Source organism: Passer domesticus, chromosome 10, assembly GCF_036417665.1.
Source record: "Passer domesticus isolate bPasDom1 chromosome 10, bPasDom1.hap1, whole genome shotgun sequence".
In the NCBI taxonomy this organism is placed as follows: domain Eukaryota; kingdom Metazoa; phylum Chordata; class Aves; order Passeriformes; family Passeridae; genus Passer; species Passer domesticus.
This window is the reverse complement of record NC_087483.1, coordinates 8,604,021-8,623,098: the sequence shown is the minus strand read 5'-3', so window position 1 is coordinate 8,623,098 and position 19,078 is coordinate 8,604,021. Positions and strand designations below refer to the sequence as shown.

At 48.1% G+C, this 19,078-nt stretch overlaps 1 protein-coding gene and 1 long non-coding RNA gene across 3 annotated transcripts in view; one reads left to right on the top strand and one right to left on the bottom strand.

Moving 5' to 3' along the window:
* The window catches only part of ERBB4 (erb-b2 receptor tyrosine kinase 4), a 578,878-nt gene extending 561,555 nt beyond the window's left edge, over positions 1-17,323 (bottom strand). For both annotated transcript variants that reach the window (XM_064433627.1, XM_064433628.1), the window contains exon 1: positions 17,093-17,323. In XM_064433627.1, the coding sequence (XP_064289697.1) occupies positions 17,093-17,186 (94 nt within the window). In that variant the 5' untranslated portion in view covers positions 17,187-17,323. The remainder of the gene's footprint in view (positions 1-17,092) is intronic.
* Positions 17,324-17,533: 210 nt separating this feature from the next.
* LOC135308555 (uncharacterized) lies at positions 17,534-18,904 on the top strand. The gene is made up of 2 exons (XR_010368958.1): positions 17,534-17,985; positions 18,373-18,904. It is a non-coding gene; the product is annotated as an uncharacterized LOC135308555 (long non-coding RNA).
* Positions 18,905-19,078: the final 174 nt, after the last annotated feature.

Sequence of the window (19,078 nt, the reverse complement as noted above, 5' to 3'; positions counted from 1 at the left end):
GTGGATAAGGTAAAAGCACATCAGTAATTATTAACAATATGCCTAACATTTTAGTGTCACATTATTATGAATTAATTTGACATTCATTAGGGTTGCTCTGATCATAATGAATCCGTATGCCAATTGCTTTGCTTTTAGATAAGACTCCCATGGTTCCATCATAGCCCAGTAATTAAATGTTAATTAACAAAAGCTTTACAATGAGGCACTGGAAAGAATAGTTAGATAACAAAACAAAGTGGTTTGACCTCCTAAAAACACTATATTAAAAAAAAAATGGGCAGACAACTTCTCCTATTCATTTTTCACCAAGTTCCTTCAGAAATTAGATTTTGGTTGGCTGTAAAGCAGGTTACATCTAAGTGCTCCAAATCCTGCCACTTCTGGGCCAAGTTCAACTGCACAACCTGATGCTGAAGTTACCACAGGAAGAAAAGAGGAGCTACCCAGAGAGGCTGCCCAGCCCTGAAGTCAAGAACAGGCAAACAGTCATCTTCACATCCAGGGAGTTCAGCTCAGCATGGGAAACTTCTTCCCAGGCTCCCAGGTGAGACAGAGAGCAATGAGCACCTCCTCATCCCAACCCAAACCAGGTCACAGAGAGGGGGCAGGCAGCATCATGCCAGCAGCACACGTGTGTTTATCCTTCTCCCCCTGCAAATTACACTGCATGATTCATGTGCCACATTAACCATCAACTAAAACTGCGTGGCACTCTATGTTAAAGAAGAAAAATACTCAGTAGAAAGAAACGAGAGGCAATCCAAGTGATAATTTATTGTAAGCATCCATTAACTAATGCAGGAATGTAATAAAATACTTTCAGAAGTACACAGGGTATCTGCAGGAATACTAAATGGCTTAATTATTTTTACTGCTTATATGCTGAATATCAAATGAATTTATAATAAAGAAATGGCTGCAAAAAAACTTTGTCCCGCAAAGAAATAGAAGCAGCAAAACAACTGCTTTTACTGCACATCTTCCCATTCCCTGGATCCTGGAAAGTACAGAAGGAAAGGGTTAAGTGTCCCACTCTTTTCATATTGAGGCTTAAACACAAAACAAGCTTTTTTCCTCCCTGAATTTCTGCCCCAAAGCCTCTCTGGTGCAGTGCCACCAGCATGTCTTCTACCCTGCTCCCCCACTTTTCACCAGACACTCTGTGTTGCTGCCACCCCCCCAGAAGTTTGGGATGGTGCCAGCTCCTTCCCAGAGAGCATCTCTGCTCCTTGCCAGTGGGAAAGGATGTGGCTGGTCAGCACATGCAAAATCCCACCTGGAGGTTTCCTGTGGTTTTTGGGGACGTGGCACCACTACATGAAAAGGATGTACTTCACTAAGGCATGCAGCCGCCTGTGGAATGCACAGGTATTTCTTCTGACAAGTTCACAGGTGCCAGAACCCTTCCCAAAAGTGGGAAGTGAGTTTTTCCTGCTACAAGAGCTGCATTTTCTCACCATGAGGAGCCTTGACCAGGCACACTGCTGGGGGAGATAACTGAGTGCAATTTCACCAACACCTCCCCTGCTCAGCAAGGGGCAGGGCCAATAACTGTATTTACTGCAGGATGACCCCAGCAGATGATGATGTTGGGCAAGTGAGGCTTGCCTGAAAGGGCTCCTAAAAAAATACCAAACAAAACAAACAAAAAACACCGTAAAAAAACCCCTAACCACAACCAAACAAAACTGGTTTGTGTATTCTCTCCCCTGTTGCCCTCTTCCTGCTGCATCCTTCCACCTTCCTCACCTTGCCATGGGAAACCACACCTCTGCAGGCAAGAGCTCTTCTCCCATGTCTCCAATGCAGGCCTGTGCAGCCCCACAACGACAGCAGCAGCCAACAGACAGATGGACACACAGACACACTAAAAGGAACACCAGCACTGTGCTCAACAGTAGCCTGATGCTAGAAGAGTGTGCCAGCTGCTATTCCCCTTTTCCAGGCAAAGCAAAGGAGGGGTTTAGCCATCCCAACCTGCTGGATCCCACAGCAAAGCCAGGCTTCTACAGCAGGATGAGCAGCTGCCATAAAAGCTACCAGGAGAGGGGATGGGGAGTGCTGGATCCACACCCACAGCACCCCAAACCCAGTGGAACTTGCAGTTCCCAATCCCTAGAAACTTTCTGGCTATCCCAGCACTGAGACAAACAGATGGAGAGTCCACACACGGAAAGGGCAGGCACCTGCTGATATAAAATCCCAGCACATAATAAAAGAAATTTTCTTTGGTAGATGTTTTACAAACTTCAAAAACCAAACACCCCAATGGGAAAGCAATAAAGAAAACCATCCACAGATCTAACAGCAAGTGTTACAAACAGAAAGGTGTACAAAAGTACAACCTGCTTTCAACCAGTACTCTTAAAGGCCTTTATATTTTCCCCTTTTATTTAGCATATACTCTTATTTGCAAGAAAACCTCCAAATTAGTTTAACATCATCACTAATCCAGGAGATAAAAAAATAACCAATTCCAGAGAAGTGGTCTGACTACATCGCACCTCATTATTGTGTAAGCCCTGCTTCCTTCCCTCCCCACCCTCTGTCAAAATACTTGAGCCTTCCAAACCACTGTCTTTTGCCAGGTAAGAGCTTGGCTGACTACACTTGCAGGCAGCATGAGGAAGGCACAGGCTGCAATTTGCAGTAGCACAGGCAATGCAAACACAAAACTTCGGTGTCGCACTGCTAGACTGCTTCCTGCTAGTACCAGAGCAACTGCAAGCCAAGGTCAATTCTTTTCTTTAATTCCCTTCTTTCTCACTTTTTGGTTTGTTTTTTTTTTTCTTTTTTTCCCGTGGCATGGGAAGAGAGCTTAGTTGTTTCTGCATGGATGCAAAGTGAATGAGGCTGTCGCTTCTCATTGCAGTGCTATTTATTACAGGTCGCTGACATAATCCAGCTTCCCCCAGTGCAAAAAAAAAAAAAAAAGCAGGCAGTTCTTGAACATTGTCTCACTCACTTCTTCAAAGGGAATATATGAAGAAGTTTTATTTATTGATATAGTGATCTTACAATGGAGATGCATCTGCTTGTTTCCAGATGAAAAAGGCAAGTTTCCTTGTTAGTAGGAGGTTTAAAGAATCCGCACGCACAATAGAAGAAGTGAAGAACATGTCAGGAAAAGAAACTGTAGGATTAACAAGACACACTGATGAAGAAAGGAAAAATTATACTGAAATCAAGGGTGGGGAAAACAGGGGGAGTATTGCAGGCTTGCTCCTGCATAAACCAGATTCACTGTAAGGAGAGAAGCAGGGTAATAAGAATTAAGTTCCACAGCCCTGGCTGGTGAAAATCTTGCTGCAGCAGAAGACCCATTCCCAAAAGAATGTCTGGTTTAAGAGTTGGTTCTGGCCTCTCATCATCAGCAGTTCCTCCCAATTTAATTCATAGTTTCAGATGAAAAGATTTTATAGATCTCTGTTCTGTCTTGAGATGAGCTTGCCTAGAGCTCCATGCAATAAATTGATGATGAATCAATTTTCCTGCGCTGTGCTTTGTAGTCTGCTTTTTTTTCATACAGCTCTGAGAGCTGTGTATAAAATACCTCATCCCTTACTTGTTTTTTAAAGATAGGCTAATGTCTCTAAAGATCAAGAATATCCACAGTCTATTTTTAGATTGCTCACAGTAAGCCAAAACTGCCCTAATAAAAGCATCTTTTAATTCACCTGTAATATTTTACTACATGGCCAGATTAAAAGATAAACCAGTCTGTACTGGAGGCTGTGGAAGTTGCAGTGGTGACTCAGGAGGAGGCAGAGTGACCCAAACACCAGTGTAAAAAGGCTTTGCAAGCTCCCTGTGGGACTGACTTTCACCCCCTCTCCCACTGTGGGGTCAAGCCTGCCAACCCACCGACCCCACAGTGCTTTGAGTCACACAGCTCCAGTACAAGACTGGGAAGAGAGCAGGTCTGGCTGCTCCTGGAAAACATGATTTAACCCTTTCATCTGCCTTTTCCCACAGCACTACCTGTGACAAAGCACAGCAGTTGCTATGGAGCAAAGAGAGCTATTAGCTCCTCTGTACTAATGTAATATAATTAGTATTATAATTTCCACAGTGCATTTTGTTATCCCTTCTTATCCCGGAGTGCTTTATGGGTTTATACTTTTACTCAGAAGGCTGTCCAACTCATGAAGCTGAACTGACACCATAGACTAGAAACCCATGGCTTTGGAGAACTCATAGTCTTCAGGACCACGTTTCCCACAGCAGAAAATAGAGCAGGTGGTCACCAGTGGCCACAGAAATTTTTTCAGCAATAACTAAATGCTGTGGGAAGTCCAGCAAGGCCAACCCCACCTTTAATGTCACAGAGCCAGCAGCTCCTGCCCACAAACCCCCCATCCAGCTCCCACCCTCCCCAAAGGCTGACGGGTCCTACACAGAAGAAAAAAGAAAATGCAATCACCCACACTGGAATTTGAAAAGACTGCCTGTGCATCCCACAAAAAGTCGAAGGATTTTCAATTTATCAAAGCTGCCAGGACAGAGCTCAAAGAGCCTCCTGTGCTCTGACACCACTCCCACTCCCTCTTTCAAACACCCTACTGGGGCAATCCTCCACCTGTGCTCTTGGCTGCAGGTCAGCTACAAACTGTGCTTTTCTGACACCATCTCCCTCACCCTCTGTGGGTGTGTAACCTTCATCAAAGCTACTGGGGAGGTGCGAGGAAGAGTTTTGCAACCTCTGTTTTATAAGCATGTAAAACATAAAAGATTTTAGTTTTGCATACAGCAACCTGCAATTCTCTGTTCTTTCTCCCCACAACCTCCCACAAACACCAGCCAAAATGAATTAAATGCCACGCAGACATAAACAAAATTAAAATATAATGCTGGTAATTTTGGAGTTTTGGGCTTGAATCTTTCCACAGTTTTTACATCATTCATGCTAATGCAGAGTGGAAAGGAAAGCAGCTCGTTAGCTTTTGCTCTCTCTGGCAGCTCCATTGCCGAGGCTTCCCAACACACTCGTACTCTTATTTGCTCTCCTTTCTACCATATCTCAAGCTGTGAAATTAATATGCACAGAGGACATAAACCTCTAGCTCAGGAATAAAAAGTGACCTTAATATGCTCCTGCTTAATCCTTCTCGGGCTCAGCGTACCATCGCTTTGGGAAGACAAGCCAGCACGAAACCAAGGTGCCACCTCGCCCTTCAGCCAGAGCATCCTGCCCTCATGGGGCATTCCTTGCGGAAAATCCCTCCTCGGGAGGGAGCAGCACAGCAGCAGGAGCAGCACGCTGCATCCACTCTTGGACCACTGATCTGATGTGCAGGTAACCGCTCCAGCCTGCTGATTCTCAGGGAAAAGCTGCAGGATTTGGCTCAAAGCGCCAGCTGAGAAACAGTTTTTGCTCCTCAACCCACCTACACGGCAGCAGTGGGCACTTTGCACAGCACACCCACATAGGTGACACTGCTGCCATTGAAGCTGCAAGGAAAAACTCCATTCAAAGCATTTACAATAAGAGATTTAATTTATAATGCCCTCTTGCACTCCCCACTGCCCCAGGTCTGGCCTGAAGGCTTTGCCTAGCCTGTGGTTTCAGCTGTTCAGTCTCAAAACTCTGAGGTCCCCGACAACAACAACTGAAGGTTTCTGCCAAATTTAATTTTTCAGGCATGAGAAAGTGCCACACTGAGCCCTAAAATGTGCACAGTCAGATGATGCCATGGGTGGCAGCAAGGCTCCCTGCTCTATGAGAACAACTTGAACCACAATATTTCCTGCATCCCAGCCTGGAGAGAAGCACAAGCACACACCTTTCTCTAAAGCCACAAACCAGTACTCCCTCACCAAATTTTGATAACAAATCACCACCACTTCCCTCTCCTACACACATTGAGCCGGTTACACAATTATTCTGGATTTTCAGGAAAAGGAGAATTAATGTTCAAACACATGGAGTGGAAACAGAGAGACAAAAAGCCTTGCCCATGCGAGCACCCAGGGACCGTGCCAGAGGAACAAGTGCTTGCAAACTGCAAAGTGATGACTGTATTTCTACAGATTCCTCAGCTGTTGCTTTGAACTCTTTCACTGAAGTGTTTTGACAGCACACCAGATAAAAAAGGAAAATAAAAGTAACTCTGAATTGTATGTGAAAATACACACATAAAAATATACAAATCAAACTGTCTTCTTTTGCCACTGTGAAAGCATCACATTAAATGTCATCAAAACAGTAAATTCCAGAGCAATTTGTTTGTGTGCATTTGTGTTTATTCTTAAATTTAATACATGCATGGGTGTAGCACACACATTCCCCTCACAATCTTTTCAACAGTGGTCACAGATCTGGAGCACCACAAAAGCAGAGCCCAAAGGTGTTGGATTTACTCAGGAGCTTGTTCCTAACACAGGTGAAGACTAAATCATACCAGTCCCATAAAAGGAAGACACCAATGGAAGGGCAAGGTGTGACAAGGCAGCCATCTCCAGAAAGCCATGTTTTCTACCATGAATATTCCAAGCCCCATCTACAAAACAGGTTAATTTTCCATGCAAATGGACAGTTACACATCTAACTGACCATTTGTGCAAGCAATTACATGTGCGATTACCTGACTGCATAATTGCGTGGGCCTAATTTTCAAATTGGGTCTTACATTTTCTGTTGAACACAAATGTTCTATTTAATAAATAGATATTGGGTAGTTTTGAAGCCCAGTCATCCAGACCTACTGACCCTAAACCAAATATTGAAAAAAGATGATGAAATGTATATTTACCCAAAAAAGAGCATAGTGTAACTCTGGTGTAATGCATTACATGGCCACCAAACAGCCACAAGTTTCTCTACTGAAACTTCTAGTCCTTTAAATTGCAGTTGAGAGCCAAATATCTGTACAAACATGCCAGGTATCTTCATCAGAAGCACTGGAAGGTTCCTTATTGTAATTCTTTCAGTGAAAGACATCTGGGGCTTCCTTGCTAAAAATCAAAGTACAAACACATTAAAAGAAAACTATTCTTAGCAAGCTGGTCAGCAGCTCATAAGTAGAGTTTCTTTAAACAAATCCTGAAGATAAAGCAAAATCCAGCTTTGAATTATGAGGTGATGCAGGGTTTTCTGCACATGATCCAAGCGGTTGATGTCCCAGGCCTTTACATTGCTGACCTCTAGGGAGAGGTTTTTTTTCTAAATTTAATCATCCTCAACTATTTTCAGCCAATCGTAAGGAGCATTTTTCTTTTATGGAATAATCCTAAATACCATCAATTTTCCTGTGCATGTCAACCCCAAATCTCTATTTTACATGTCAAGCAAAAGCTCTGTAAGATTAGCTGTCAGAGCCCGCGAGTTTTGGCCAAATATCAATTTTCTGTGTGGATGACGCATTAAATTTAAGATGCTTGTTGCTACTGGGGGCAAAGGAATATAGCAATTACCAAGCTATTTCTGACTTACAAATCCATAAGTAATCATACTGCTGGAAACCCAAACTTGGTGGGAAAGAAATTAACTAGAAAGAAATTAACTAGAAAGAAATTAACTAGAAAGAAATTAACTAGAAAGAAATTAACTAGAAAGAAATTAACTAGAGTGTTAAAAACAAAGACTACCACTGAAGTAGCCATTGCCACCTCACATCAGCAGGAAGACTTGATATCAGTCCCTGATAGTGTCTCCCAAGACACTTGCAGAGATCCAGGGAAAAGCAACTTCAATTTCTTCAGAGATCCAGGAAAAATCAACTCCAATTCCCTCGTGCACTTTCATTATGCATTTCACCCCCCACAACTATACCCAAACCACAGAGGATCTGAGGTGGCTTTTGCTCCTCTCTGCCCTTCCCTGATACTTTGGAGCCTGCCACTGATAGTTTTCTTTATTTCATCTCCACAAGACACTGAAGTCCTGTGTTGTGTGGCACCCAGATACTCCTTAATATCACTAAGGCAGGCTTGTGTGATCCAGAAATGGTGTTGTTGTAGCACCTCATACTGATGACTCCCAAGAAAAGCTTTATTTTACCTGCCAGAATAGCCCTCAGACTGTGCCACCAAATAAACAGGGGGTTTATTCCAGATATTCCTAGAAAAACAGGCATGCTGCAGTTCATAGCAGTTCTCAGGGAATTTAATCAACTCCTGGTTTAATCAACTCCTGGTTTAAGATGAGCTTTGGTGATCTTCTGCAAGAGTCAGCTGGGACCCCAAGAAACCCTGGCACTTTGGCTCACATCAGCACTGCCCAAGCTGAGGAGTAACAACCCAGGTAGCAGTGCATCCCTCCTCCTTGCTGGCACTGCTCCAGTGCTCATCCTTCAGCAGCACTGCCTCATAAAGCACTGAAACACCATCTGTGCCCAAGGGAAACACCAGCACTAAAGCTCAGGACAAACAATGAAAACCTGACACTGGCCCCAAAAGGCAACACAAACAAATCTAAACCTGACAGGGGCTACAAAGACCCAGTCAGCAATAAGCCAAAAAAGATGGACTCCCAAACACCCACGTCAGGAATGTACCAGGAGTTGATGTCATTTTGTCACATCAATGAAAAAACCAGTCAGACTAGATCCAAAACAAACCAAAAGGAAACAAGTGTCACAGCAATTCTCACACAGCCTGGAACAATTTGGACACTTCTAAGACAGGAAAAGCCCAAGGTACAGAGTGTTGGAGCAGAAGGTTTACGCCCACAAGGACAGGATCCATCTGGGCCAGAGAGGACCTACAGAAATCACACACACTCTACAGTCTTTTTTTTGCAAAAAGCCACTATTTGCCATGTTTTGTCTCATTTCCATGGGCCTTCAGCAAGAGTGGGATTATTCAAATTGACAGCAACAGTCTGGCAAGATTGTTTTCCAGTATCAAAGGACACCTACCCAGTAATTGCTGTACCGTAGCATGAGGCATAGCCCACATATTTTAATGCCTTAACCACATGTCGTGGCAGCAATTGGACCAAAGCTATTAAGTCTTAATGAACCCACGTTTCCATTGCCAATTTCACCAGCAATATTTGCAAGGCACTGCAAAACCACAATTCAGTCAGCCCCTGTATAAAATAGTACAAAGGATTTTAAAAATATGGCTTATAAAAACAATCACTAGAATTTTTCCCCCATTTCTTAAGCTACATGAGTTTTGACTTTTCTCTGCATACAGAGGAGCTAAAGATTTTTTTCTTATTATTTTTTGAAGACTGAGAGTCTCACAATCCAAGATATTGGATTTAAATTAACACGAAGAAATTTGCAGCAAATAACACTGTGTGAATCCGTTTGTTATTTTTCCTTCCGTTTTTGGAAGATTAGCAATTTCTTCCTGTCCCCAATCTCTGGCTACCACAAGAAAGCAAAAGCTTCTTAAATAATCTTTTATTGGCAATTTTATTAAAGGTTCAAGCTGAACACCAAAACCCTTGGACAGCCAGAAACATTCAGCACAGACCTGATTGTGTTTCCTTTCTGAGAAGCTGGACCAAGGCAGGGAAAATGTGAAGCATCACTCCAGTTGCTGGCTGCTCCAGAGAGAGCCCCCCACCTGTGCTGCAGGCACCACATTACTTACACAGCAGCTGCTTGTTATATCGTGATATAATGAAGTTTCACAGTGGCACGTGAAGCAACACTAGAAACAAACCTAGCCCGGGATTTCAGTGTGTAATGCAGCACGAGGGCGACACAAATGCTGTACAAGTTATCACCACTATTTATAGGCTCTAATAATTCCACATTTTTCTAATATGATCTTCCCCATACAGAGTGCAGCCCCAGGTGACACCGGGGCTGCGCAGCTGCGTGAGCTGGCAGCAGTTTAAGACATGTTGCACAAGAGGATCCAGGCATGCATGATTTTAGGAGCAGTTCAAAACTCCAGGAGACAAAGAAATACTCTACGCTGAGAAATCCAGGGAGAAACTCTCGCAGTGCTGGCACAGAAGTCCTCCTGTGGCTAAAGGAACGGACAAAGGAAGGAAGAAAAGTGGCAATGACTTGATATTTGTTTTGAACATTTCCATTTTCTCTGAATGGGCTATTAATTCCCTTGTTCCCATGAGCTAAGCTGGCTCTGGGAGGAACAACTCCCAGCTTCCACCAGCAAAGCCCCCAGTGGAATGGGGTCCCCACACGCTGCACAGGGTCTGAGTCAGCTCCTGGAAGGAGCGAAAGAGCAGGGATGGAACCTCAATTTCCTAAACCAAACGAGCTGCACACCACTCTGTTTGCATATCGGTTTCTCCCGTCCCTAACGTGCTAATTCAGGCAGCAGCCGCTGCGGTACAGAAGGATGGCTTTCAAATCAAACAGCTACACGCATTATTTCTGCCTCCATCCTACACAATTCCATGGCTTTTTCCATACACTCCAGTGCCTATGTCCTCTGAGCATTATTAATAGCTACTGAAGAATATTATCTGCCTACCAATCACTTCAGCTTCCTACTTAATGGCAAGTACATTTTTAGAGCATCAAATATATCAACAGGGACAATGGTTGCTAAATTTGAAGTCAACAACAACTGGAAAACGTTAGCTACTTCATTGGTATTTTTACATGCTAGCAGAAATATCTCTTGAAATAAATGAGCCTTTTTTATCCTTTCAAAGAGATAATAAAATAATACTGAATTCTAAATACTGTCACATATCCTCAGCAAACAGCAATTTAAATTTAGATAAATACATTTTTACTGGCAAAGATAATGAGCAAAAATAACTACAATTCAACTTTGCATACTGGATTGGATGACAAAAAGACTACCTTAAAATGACAGCTGGCTGGCAGGCACAGTGCAGCCGATGAACACTCACCAGAACACGGACAATCTTGGAAAAGGGGTTAAAGCAAAATAATTCTTAGGAACAAATGCTTATGGTTGCATCTGGCTGCGACATTAACCTTAAAAGACTACTAAAATATTCCATTAGCATACTAACCACGCTACATAAACTTTTATGTTTAAAATGTTCAATATTTCAACGTAATTTCAATTAATGGAAATTGAACATTGGGATATGTATCAAGTTAAGTGTAATGGTTTTGCTTCCTGTGCATGCACCAAAGCAGCTCCCGCCATGTCCACAGGAGAAGGTCCTCAGCAGCTCACAGGGCTTCAAATGAGCCAAACACCTCCACTAATCTCTCCCCTGCACATTCAGCTCTGCACACCAAGGTTATTTTAGCATGTGCTGAAATGCAAAGTGTGCAAGCACATCTGCAATGTCTGCTCCGGGACCTCAGCAAGAGGCAGCAATCGAGAGGCGCCTGCCCCATAGGAGAGGCTTTCTTGGGAAAACAGGAGACAAAGGGATGGAAGCACCCTCTGGAGAGTCTCAGTGGAGCAGGAAGAGCCAAGCCACAGCTAAAGCCAGGCACAGGTATCAGAGCTTTATCCACAGGTAAGACAGGCAGAGGTTTCAGAGCTTTATCCAGTGTATCGTCACCAACCCGGGGGGCACGAGAGTGTCCTGCTCTCACAGCAATGCTACAGCCAAGGCTCTGCCACTGTTTCACAGTTTTGGGCTTTTCCAAAACCCAGTTTTGTTCAGAAGGGGTTTTGGCTTTGTTTGTTTTTCTTACAGCATGCAAGCTTTTTTACTCAACCTCCCTCTGGCACGATCCATTTCCTACATGAATCACAATCGGGAGGGGTGAGAAAAACAGAGAGGTCAGGCATCACAACTCTATTTAATAGACATTTATTAGGCAGTTTAGTCAAGCAGCTGCAGGCAAAGGGTCACATAATGCCTTGCAGTGCCACAGTAGCCTCTGCACATGAATTTAAAACCCATCAGCAGCACGTTCCACAGCCCAGCTTCCTCCTCAGTCCCTCTGGGAACACAGCCTAGGAGGGACACCATGGGGCAGCTCAGACCCTGGTACCACAGCCAGCGCTGCTCTGAGCTTGGTGTGGTCCCCAGTGGGATTTTGGAAGATTTCTGCAAGCTCTGTATTTCTGTAAGCTCAACAGCAGCTGGTGATGAGACACAGGAGCATGTCACCATGTGACAAGAGCCCACGTTGCACTGCTGACTTATTAGGAGATTAAGAAAGATCAAGCTATAAATGCCCATTCAGTTATTGTACGTGTAGCTGCACAGACATTGGGAGAGAAAGGAGCTGAACATAGCATGAGTATAATCTTAGAAGTCACTAAAAAGGACTTTACAGGAACGCTTATACAATGACTGATCATTTTTTTATAGTTCAAAAAGAACTGTACTGCTAAAAGTCTGAGGCTTACTTTGCCTTTTATTTACTTGATTTTCCTACCTCCTCCTTTGTCAGAAACTAGAGTTTATAGGCTTCAGGCAAGGAAACAAAAAGCAGTAACCACGAGAAAATAAAACTATTTTTTTATACTCTTTGCAGTATGAATTTCTATTACCCATATATATTTATATTCTTGGTATTCAGCACAAGATTATGGTGTGACCAGTATGTGCTCCTGCAGTTTCAATTACTGACTTTGCTGCCCAAACATCAGCCAACATCAGACCCTCACGACTCACTGATGCACGAGCAAATATTCATCTGCCCTGGACTTTGCACACCCTTTATACAAAGTGGGAAGAAGGACAAGTTTCCCTGGCAGGCTGGGGGAAAAAAAAAAAAAAGAAAATCAGGAGATATATATAGCAGCAGCTGTTCAAAGACTTCAGGAGGCTTGGCATGTGCCCATATGCCCAGCAGAGGTAGCGGACAGTAGAAATGAGACCATTTATCACGTGGACACACGGCTCATCACAAGGGAGCTGCCACCGAGCACAGCTTAAACTGCTCCTCCAAAACAAGAAGTCACTAAACAAACATTAACTAAAGTTGCTGAAATGATGAATCTCTCTGGCAGATTGCATACTCCCATGGGATAATTCAGCTTTGGCTACGTGGGCACACATAAAATCCACCAGCAGCCTGCACTTGCTTGCAAAAGCAAACCCTTGAAGTCAGTGAAAATCAGAGCCTGTTGCACACCCCGAGGACTTGTCAGCACACAAGTGATTCACGGCAAACAGCCCAGCTGCACTCACCTCATCCTGCCTTGGCTCCTGCCACAGTAAAACCAAATCCCAGGAACAAACCCCCTCTCCTTTCCCAGCAAAATTGCCTCAGTGCATTGAGAGTGTGTAGAGCACAAGGGCAGACCTGGCTTAGCTGTTTCCACGGAGCTGCCACCACTTGCCCGTGCCTTTAACAGCATAAATGCCTGGTTGCACAGCACTAAACCCCAATCTGCACAGGCAGGACACAAAGATCAGAAGCTTCCAGGGACCCATCCTATTGCCCCACACCAACACCATGTACTGGCCCACCCTTACTGTCCCAAGGGAAATCAGGAGGGGGTTGCTGTCACGCAAAAACACAAAAAAGAAATGAAACCTATGGTCTACATCATCTTTTTGGGCAATCACATGTACTGCAGAAGGACCACCTGATCTGAGCCCGTGCTGCTGAGTGACTGTCTATCTTCTATTTTCCTTCCAGGTTATCACAACAGTCCCTACGCTATTAGGACCAAGCACTTTATTCCCAGTTTGCACTCATTCACCTTCAGCACCAGTCATCAGTCTGGTACTGACTTACTGTTTACCTTAACAAGCCATCCACAGTAAGTCACCTGGGCTCCTCTGGTTGTTCATATTAAGCACTTCAGTGTTTGGGTCACTCTCCCAGTGTGCTCTTACACCTCCCCTGTCACACATGCAGGGGCACGAGAGGCTGGGACAGGACTCCAGGGATGGCTGGTTCCCGTTAGCCACCAGGAAAGCTGCTCCTCGGCCTGAGCAGGAGGACCAGAGGCTGGGAAATCACAGCCCCAGCTCCGGGCGGTTTGTCCTCATGCTGGGAGCTCCTGGGGGCTGCTGCCATCTAGAGATGCTCACAGAGCCAGGCTGCGGGCTGGCCACTGTGCAAGCCCCACCACCGTGCCCAGGGAATGCTCAGCTCCCACCCCAGCAGCTCCCCGGCTCTGACCAGTGACCCACAGAAAGGCGTTTCTCCAAAAAGCCTTTGGAAGATGTGCACTCTCTGGATCACAGGCTGTGCCTCCGGACACAGCGCGAGTCCGCGTGCTGCGGTTTGCTGAAATTTAATTGAAAAACAAAATGACAGGAAAAACCCAACCAAACTAAAACCCCCTGAAAACTGGAATAAAACATTAATTCTATTAAGGTGTGTGGCTAATGCCCTGCTAGAAAACTGAGGGCACGCACATTTCAGAACTCGGCATTACGGCCAGGAGTGCAATGCAGCACTTGGGGCTCAGCCAGGAGTGCCCACGGGGTGCTGGGCCCTTTGCTGCCATGGACCAAAACGTGCCTTTCTCTGCTTCCCATCCCACTTCACCACCGTGCAGCCTCAGCAGAAAGGCTTCCCGCTTCACGAGCTGCTACTGCCAAGTCTCATTTGCTTTACTCATAAGGCATGTATTTCAGGTCCTTATTATTACTGTTTTCATGTTAATTACAAGCACAGCTCCTAGTGCCAAATTCCATACACATAAACATCAATTACCATCTCCTTTTTTTTAAAAAGCAAAGTCACAGCTCAGTCACTGGGGCACGCAGCAGTGCCGGTCTCAGCAGGGCAGGTGCAGGCACAGAGCCTGCCTGGTGCAACTCCGTGCTGGAGCTGCCTCAGGATCCCTGGGGATGCCCCAAGAACCAGGCTCCTGTGCCCTGCAGCAGTGCTGGCTCACAGTGCTCACGGGGGACACGCAGGGACAGCAGCAGGCTGCCCTGGCACCACGCAGAGACGTCCCCTCAGACACCTGAAGGGCTGTGTGGCACTGGAGGGACACCCAGGAGGGTGCTGAGCCAACGACAGCACCCTCTCCCTTTTGGTGACAAAGCCCAGACAGAGTGAACCCTGTGCAGGGGCCAGGCCCTCCATGGCAGTGACGGGCTGAAAGTCCCAGTCAATATTTATCGTGCCTTTGCAAAGGCACTCAGAGCTCAGCCTAATTTTAACCATCAAATAGACATGGTGGCGGAATAGACGGGAGAGGTGCCAAGGAGGGCTGTAGCAAGGGAGAGGAGCTGCATCTCTCTGAAGGCGTGTGGCATGTCCCATCCGACACGGCCCAGAGAGGAGTAAAGGCATGAAATTAAAGACTGCCCATACATCAGCCTGAACACGCTTCTCACTGGGAAATAAAAAAAAAAAAAATTTAAAAAACCTGAAAAAATATTTGAAGTACGATTATTCTCAGAACAGCTGAATACTTCAAACAGGACTAAGTTAATTTGGCTGTAATTATTTAACAACTCGCCAACCCCACATATCAGAAAATGGAGTTAATTTATCAGCTATTTTCAAGCAGAACAAAGACTCGCCAGCTTCCAGGTAACAGCCCAAGCTGTTTGGCTCACGTGACCCCTCCTGAGCTGTGCACTGCAAACATTATATGCCCAAGCACGGAGACAGAAGAAATCAGAAAACCCCAACGTGTTTACATATTTACACACAGGATAATGAAATCAGAAGTTTGGCCAACAGCTTGCTTGCACGAGCAACGGCATCACCATCTCTCTCGATGCACCGAAAATGAGGGTGGCAGCCAGAGCCCCATCCTATAGCCCCCAAAAGCCAAAAGAGCCAAAATTCTGGGGGGTCCTAAATGCTTGCAAATCATGGCTCCCTGTCCAGCCTGCCCTGCTATTCCAGCAAGTAGCAAGGCTCAATCATTTCTAGCTGCCAGTGCCCACAGCAGTGCCTAAACCCCTCCAAATAGGAAATGTCACTCCAACCCTTCTATTTTAATAAACGGATTTTGTGTTTTGCACAGAGGCTTTTCAGCAGCACAGATCCAGGAGGCTTCCCCAGAGACGACAGGAAGGCAGGCAGGCAACCCTGGACCGATGCATTTTATTTTCACTGGGGTATAAATCCAGCAATGGAGAGTCTTTGTGATCGTCCACGCCAACAGCCCGGTCCGAGCGGTGGGAAGGATTGCTGGAGAGCACGGGAGCATCCCAGCGGGGACGGCTGCTGCCCAAACCCGGGGCAGGCTACGGGAAAAGCGTGAAACAGAAAAGTATCAAGTGAGGCGAACAGTCAGGCTGCGTGTAAACAGGGAGGCAGGCAAAAAGGTACAGAGCAGCAGCGCCTGTGAAACGAGGAGTGCCATTCTTCTTCAGCGGGGATTTACCGATTCAAACCGCAGGAACAGAATATACAAAAAAAGCAGCAAGCCCAGCATTTCACCCCTCCCGATTTCGAGGGTTAGGAAACAATCACACAGCGAAAAAGTAAACTGCGTCCCAAGATCAAAAACCGCCTTCAAAGCCCAACCAGGCAGGCAGAGCCAGGACGCGCTCCTTTCGCTTCTCACCAAATGTATCCTTCCTTCTCTCTGTTACATAAAGCCCCAAAATATAAACTAAATTGTGAGAACGAGGAGCTGTTGCACCAATACCGCCCAAACAGCATAAATTTTGCATCACCGGGGAGGGAAGGGGAAAAAAAAAAGAAAAAAAAAAAAAAAAAAAAAAAAGAAAGCGAAGTTACAAAGAGTGAAGAAATTTCCTTTTAATGTTTTATTCACAGCAAAGGGGCGATGCAGCGGGGGGCGATCCCCGTGCCACTGAGCCGGCACAGCCCGTACTACGGCGGCGAGAAAGCGCCGCTGGGATGCCAAGAGCAAAACAAAATTCAAGCCAACGCCGCAAGTTTCCCTCCAGAAAGTTAAAAAACCCCGGCCAGACCCTGCCGGAGGAAAAAGCGCCTTTTCCAGCGTTAACTTCCACGCCGCCCGTGCGCGGACGGCCGGCGCGGAGCTCGGGCGGCGGGGCCGGGACGCGCACGAACGCACAGGTGTACGGGGCACGAACGCCGCCGCGACAAGTCCGGCAGCGCAGCCCCGCCGGGACGGCGGCGGCACCTGCGGGGACAGGCGGCAAGGACGGCCCCGGGGCCGGGCGGGGACGGCCAGCGGGGACACGGAGCGCTGCCGCGCGGGCGATCCGCGACCGCCGGCTCCGCTCCGCTTCCCGCGGGGGGCTGTCGCCCTCTGGCCGCCGCCGCTCCGCGGGACCCGCACCGGGCGCCGGGACGCGGAGAAGTTGTGGGGAAGGCGCCGCTCCGCCGCGCCGCTCCGGCCGCTCACCCACCTGCCTGCGCCGCCGCGGCGGCCCGCGGGGCCCCGGCCGCCGCCGCCAGCACGCAGCAGCTCCACCACAGCAGCCCCCCGGCCGCCGCCGGCATCGCGCCGCCGCCGCCGCCGCTGCCTCAGCGCCGCCGCTGCCTGGCCGCCGCCATCCCCCGCGCAGCCTCCGCGCTGCCGCCGCCGGCTCCCAAAAGTTGCCGCCGCCGAGCCGCCGCCCCCAGCGCCGCCCCTCCGCGGGCGCGCCGCGGCGCCGACGGGGCGGCCGCGCCGCTGCCGGGCCGCGGGGCGCTGCGCCGCCAGCACGCGCGGAGCGGAGCGGCGGGAGCGCGACGAGGAAGAAGAGGAGGAGGAGGAGGAGGAAGGAGCGAGGGGGGTGAGGGAGGAGGAGCGGCGGGACGGAGCCAGGGGGCGGGCGGGGGCCGGCGCCGCGCGGGACCGCCCCGCGCCCCCCCCCTTCCCCGCTCCCCTCACGGGCGCTCCGCACCTGCGGAGCCGCGCGCGGCCGCGAGCGCGAGCTTCTCCCGCCTTCTGGCCCCGCCCCGCCCCGCCCCGCCCCGCGTGAGGGGCAGGTGCGCGCCCCGGGCCCGGCGTGAGGGGCGGCCGCGGCGCCCCGAGGGAGCCGCGCCGTGAGGGGAGACCGGCAGAGACCCTGCTCCGCCAGGCACAGGGACATCTCCCGACACTGCTCCCCTGAAAGAGCGGCCCCGCAGCTGGAGTGTGGAGGGCAGCCTGAGCGGCGTGAAGCGCGCCCGGCTCCTCTCCGCTCCGTGCGCCTGATCCGGACAAGGACGTGGCGTGTCACCCTCCTGCCTGGGTTCTGCCCCAAAACACCCGCTCCCGTGAATGCTCATAGCCCCTCGTGCAGTGATGAGCATCCCGCCTGCGCTCTCAGCAAAGGTGAGTGCGGGGATTCCCAGCGCTCCGCCGAAGCTTCAGCGTGGAAGGGCTGGAAAGGAGAGAGGAAGAGAGGTTTTAAGGGCAATAGGGCGGGTTGGCAGCACCTTGGAGATCACTCTTCAGTGGGTGGACTTGGCACCGAAGCAGATGATGAGAGCCACGTTTTCCAGCCTGCCTGCAGCTCTGTGGGGCACAGAGGTGTACTGGCATCTCCCACCAATGCACCCCCACCTCATGTCCCCTGCCAGCCTGGTGGCACCTCCTAGCTGCTCTCAGGTGGGGACAGCTGCAGTGCCAGGGTGCTGCAAGCATCAGCCCAGCTTCCCCCTCACTGCCGCCCACCCCAGCACAAGGGTGAAATGCCAACACAGATATCGTCCCTAACAGATCCAGGGGACCAACATCTATCTCATCAAGACTTGTCTTTGGAAAGGCAGAGACTGAAAATCTCAACATCTTGTCAGAGGTGCCATTTATCACTCTGGATGAGTTGATTGGCATCCTCAGTCATAACTGAGCTCTGCAAGTGAACAAGAGTAGAACACCTTCAATTCTTCTCTTCGTGTCCCCAAATCCCTAGGTTTTGAAGCCTGCTCACCCCGATCAAGCCCGTCTGGATCTCACCGACATGAAGGAGCTCTCCCTATGCCTTTCCAGCTGGTCAGTGCAGTACTTCTTGGAGTGACTTCCCAGTGATGCTAACAGCTTTCCCTGGCACCCCCCAAGCAGATTGTGGAAGACCAGAGCAGCAAGTGCCTTCCTTCCAACCAGCTCCAGTGGAATGATTTTCCCGTAGGAATTAACCTCAGAAGAATAGCCCCAGTCCCTCCAGCCAAAGTGCCTCATTTCCAGGAAAGCCTATGTCTTGCATGCCTTTTAAAAATAAATAAATAAATAAATAAATAAATCCCCAAATCAAGATGGCATTTCGGGTTGGATTACGGCTCTTTCACCAAAGAGCTGGAAGTTTAGCTGGAATGACTTAGCCAGGCTTTGCAGAGGGGAGGCTGTAGAGGAGGAGGTGCCGTTGCCTTCGGTGCTGCATCCCACCGCCTGCACCAGCAGTGGCCACGGGGCGGTGAAACTGGCAGGC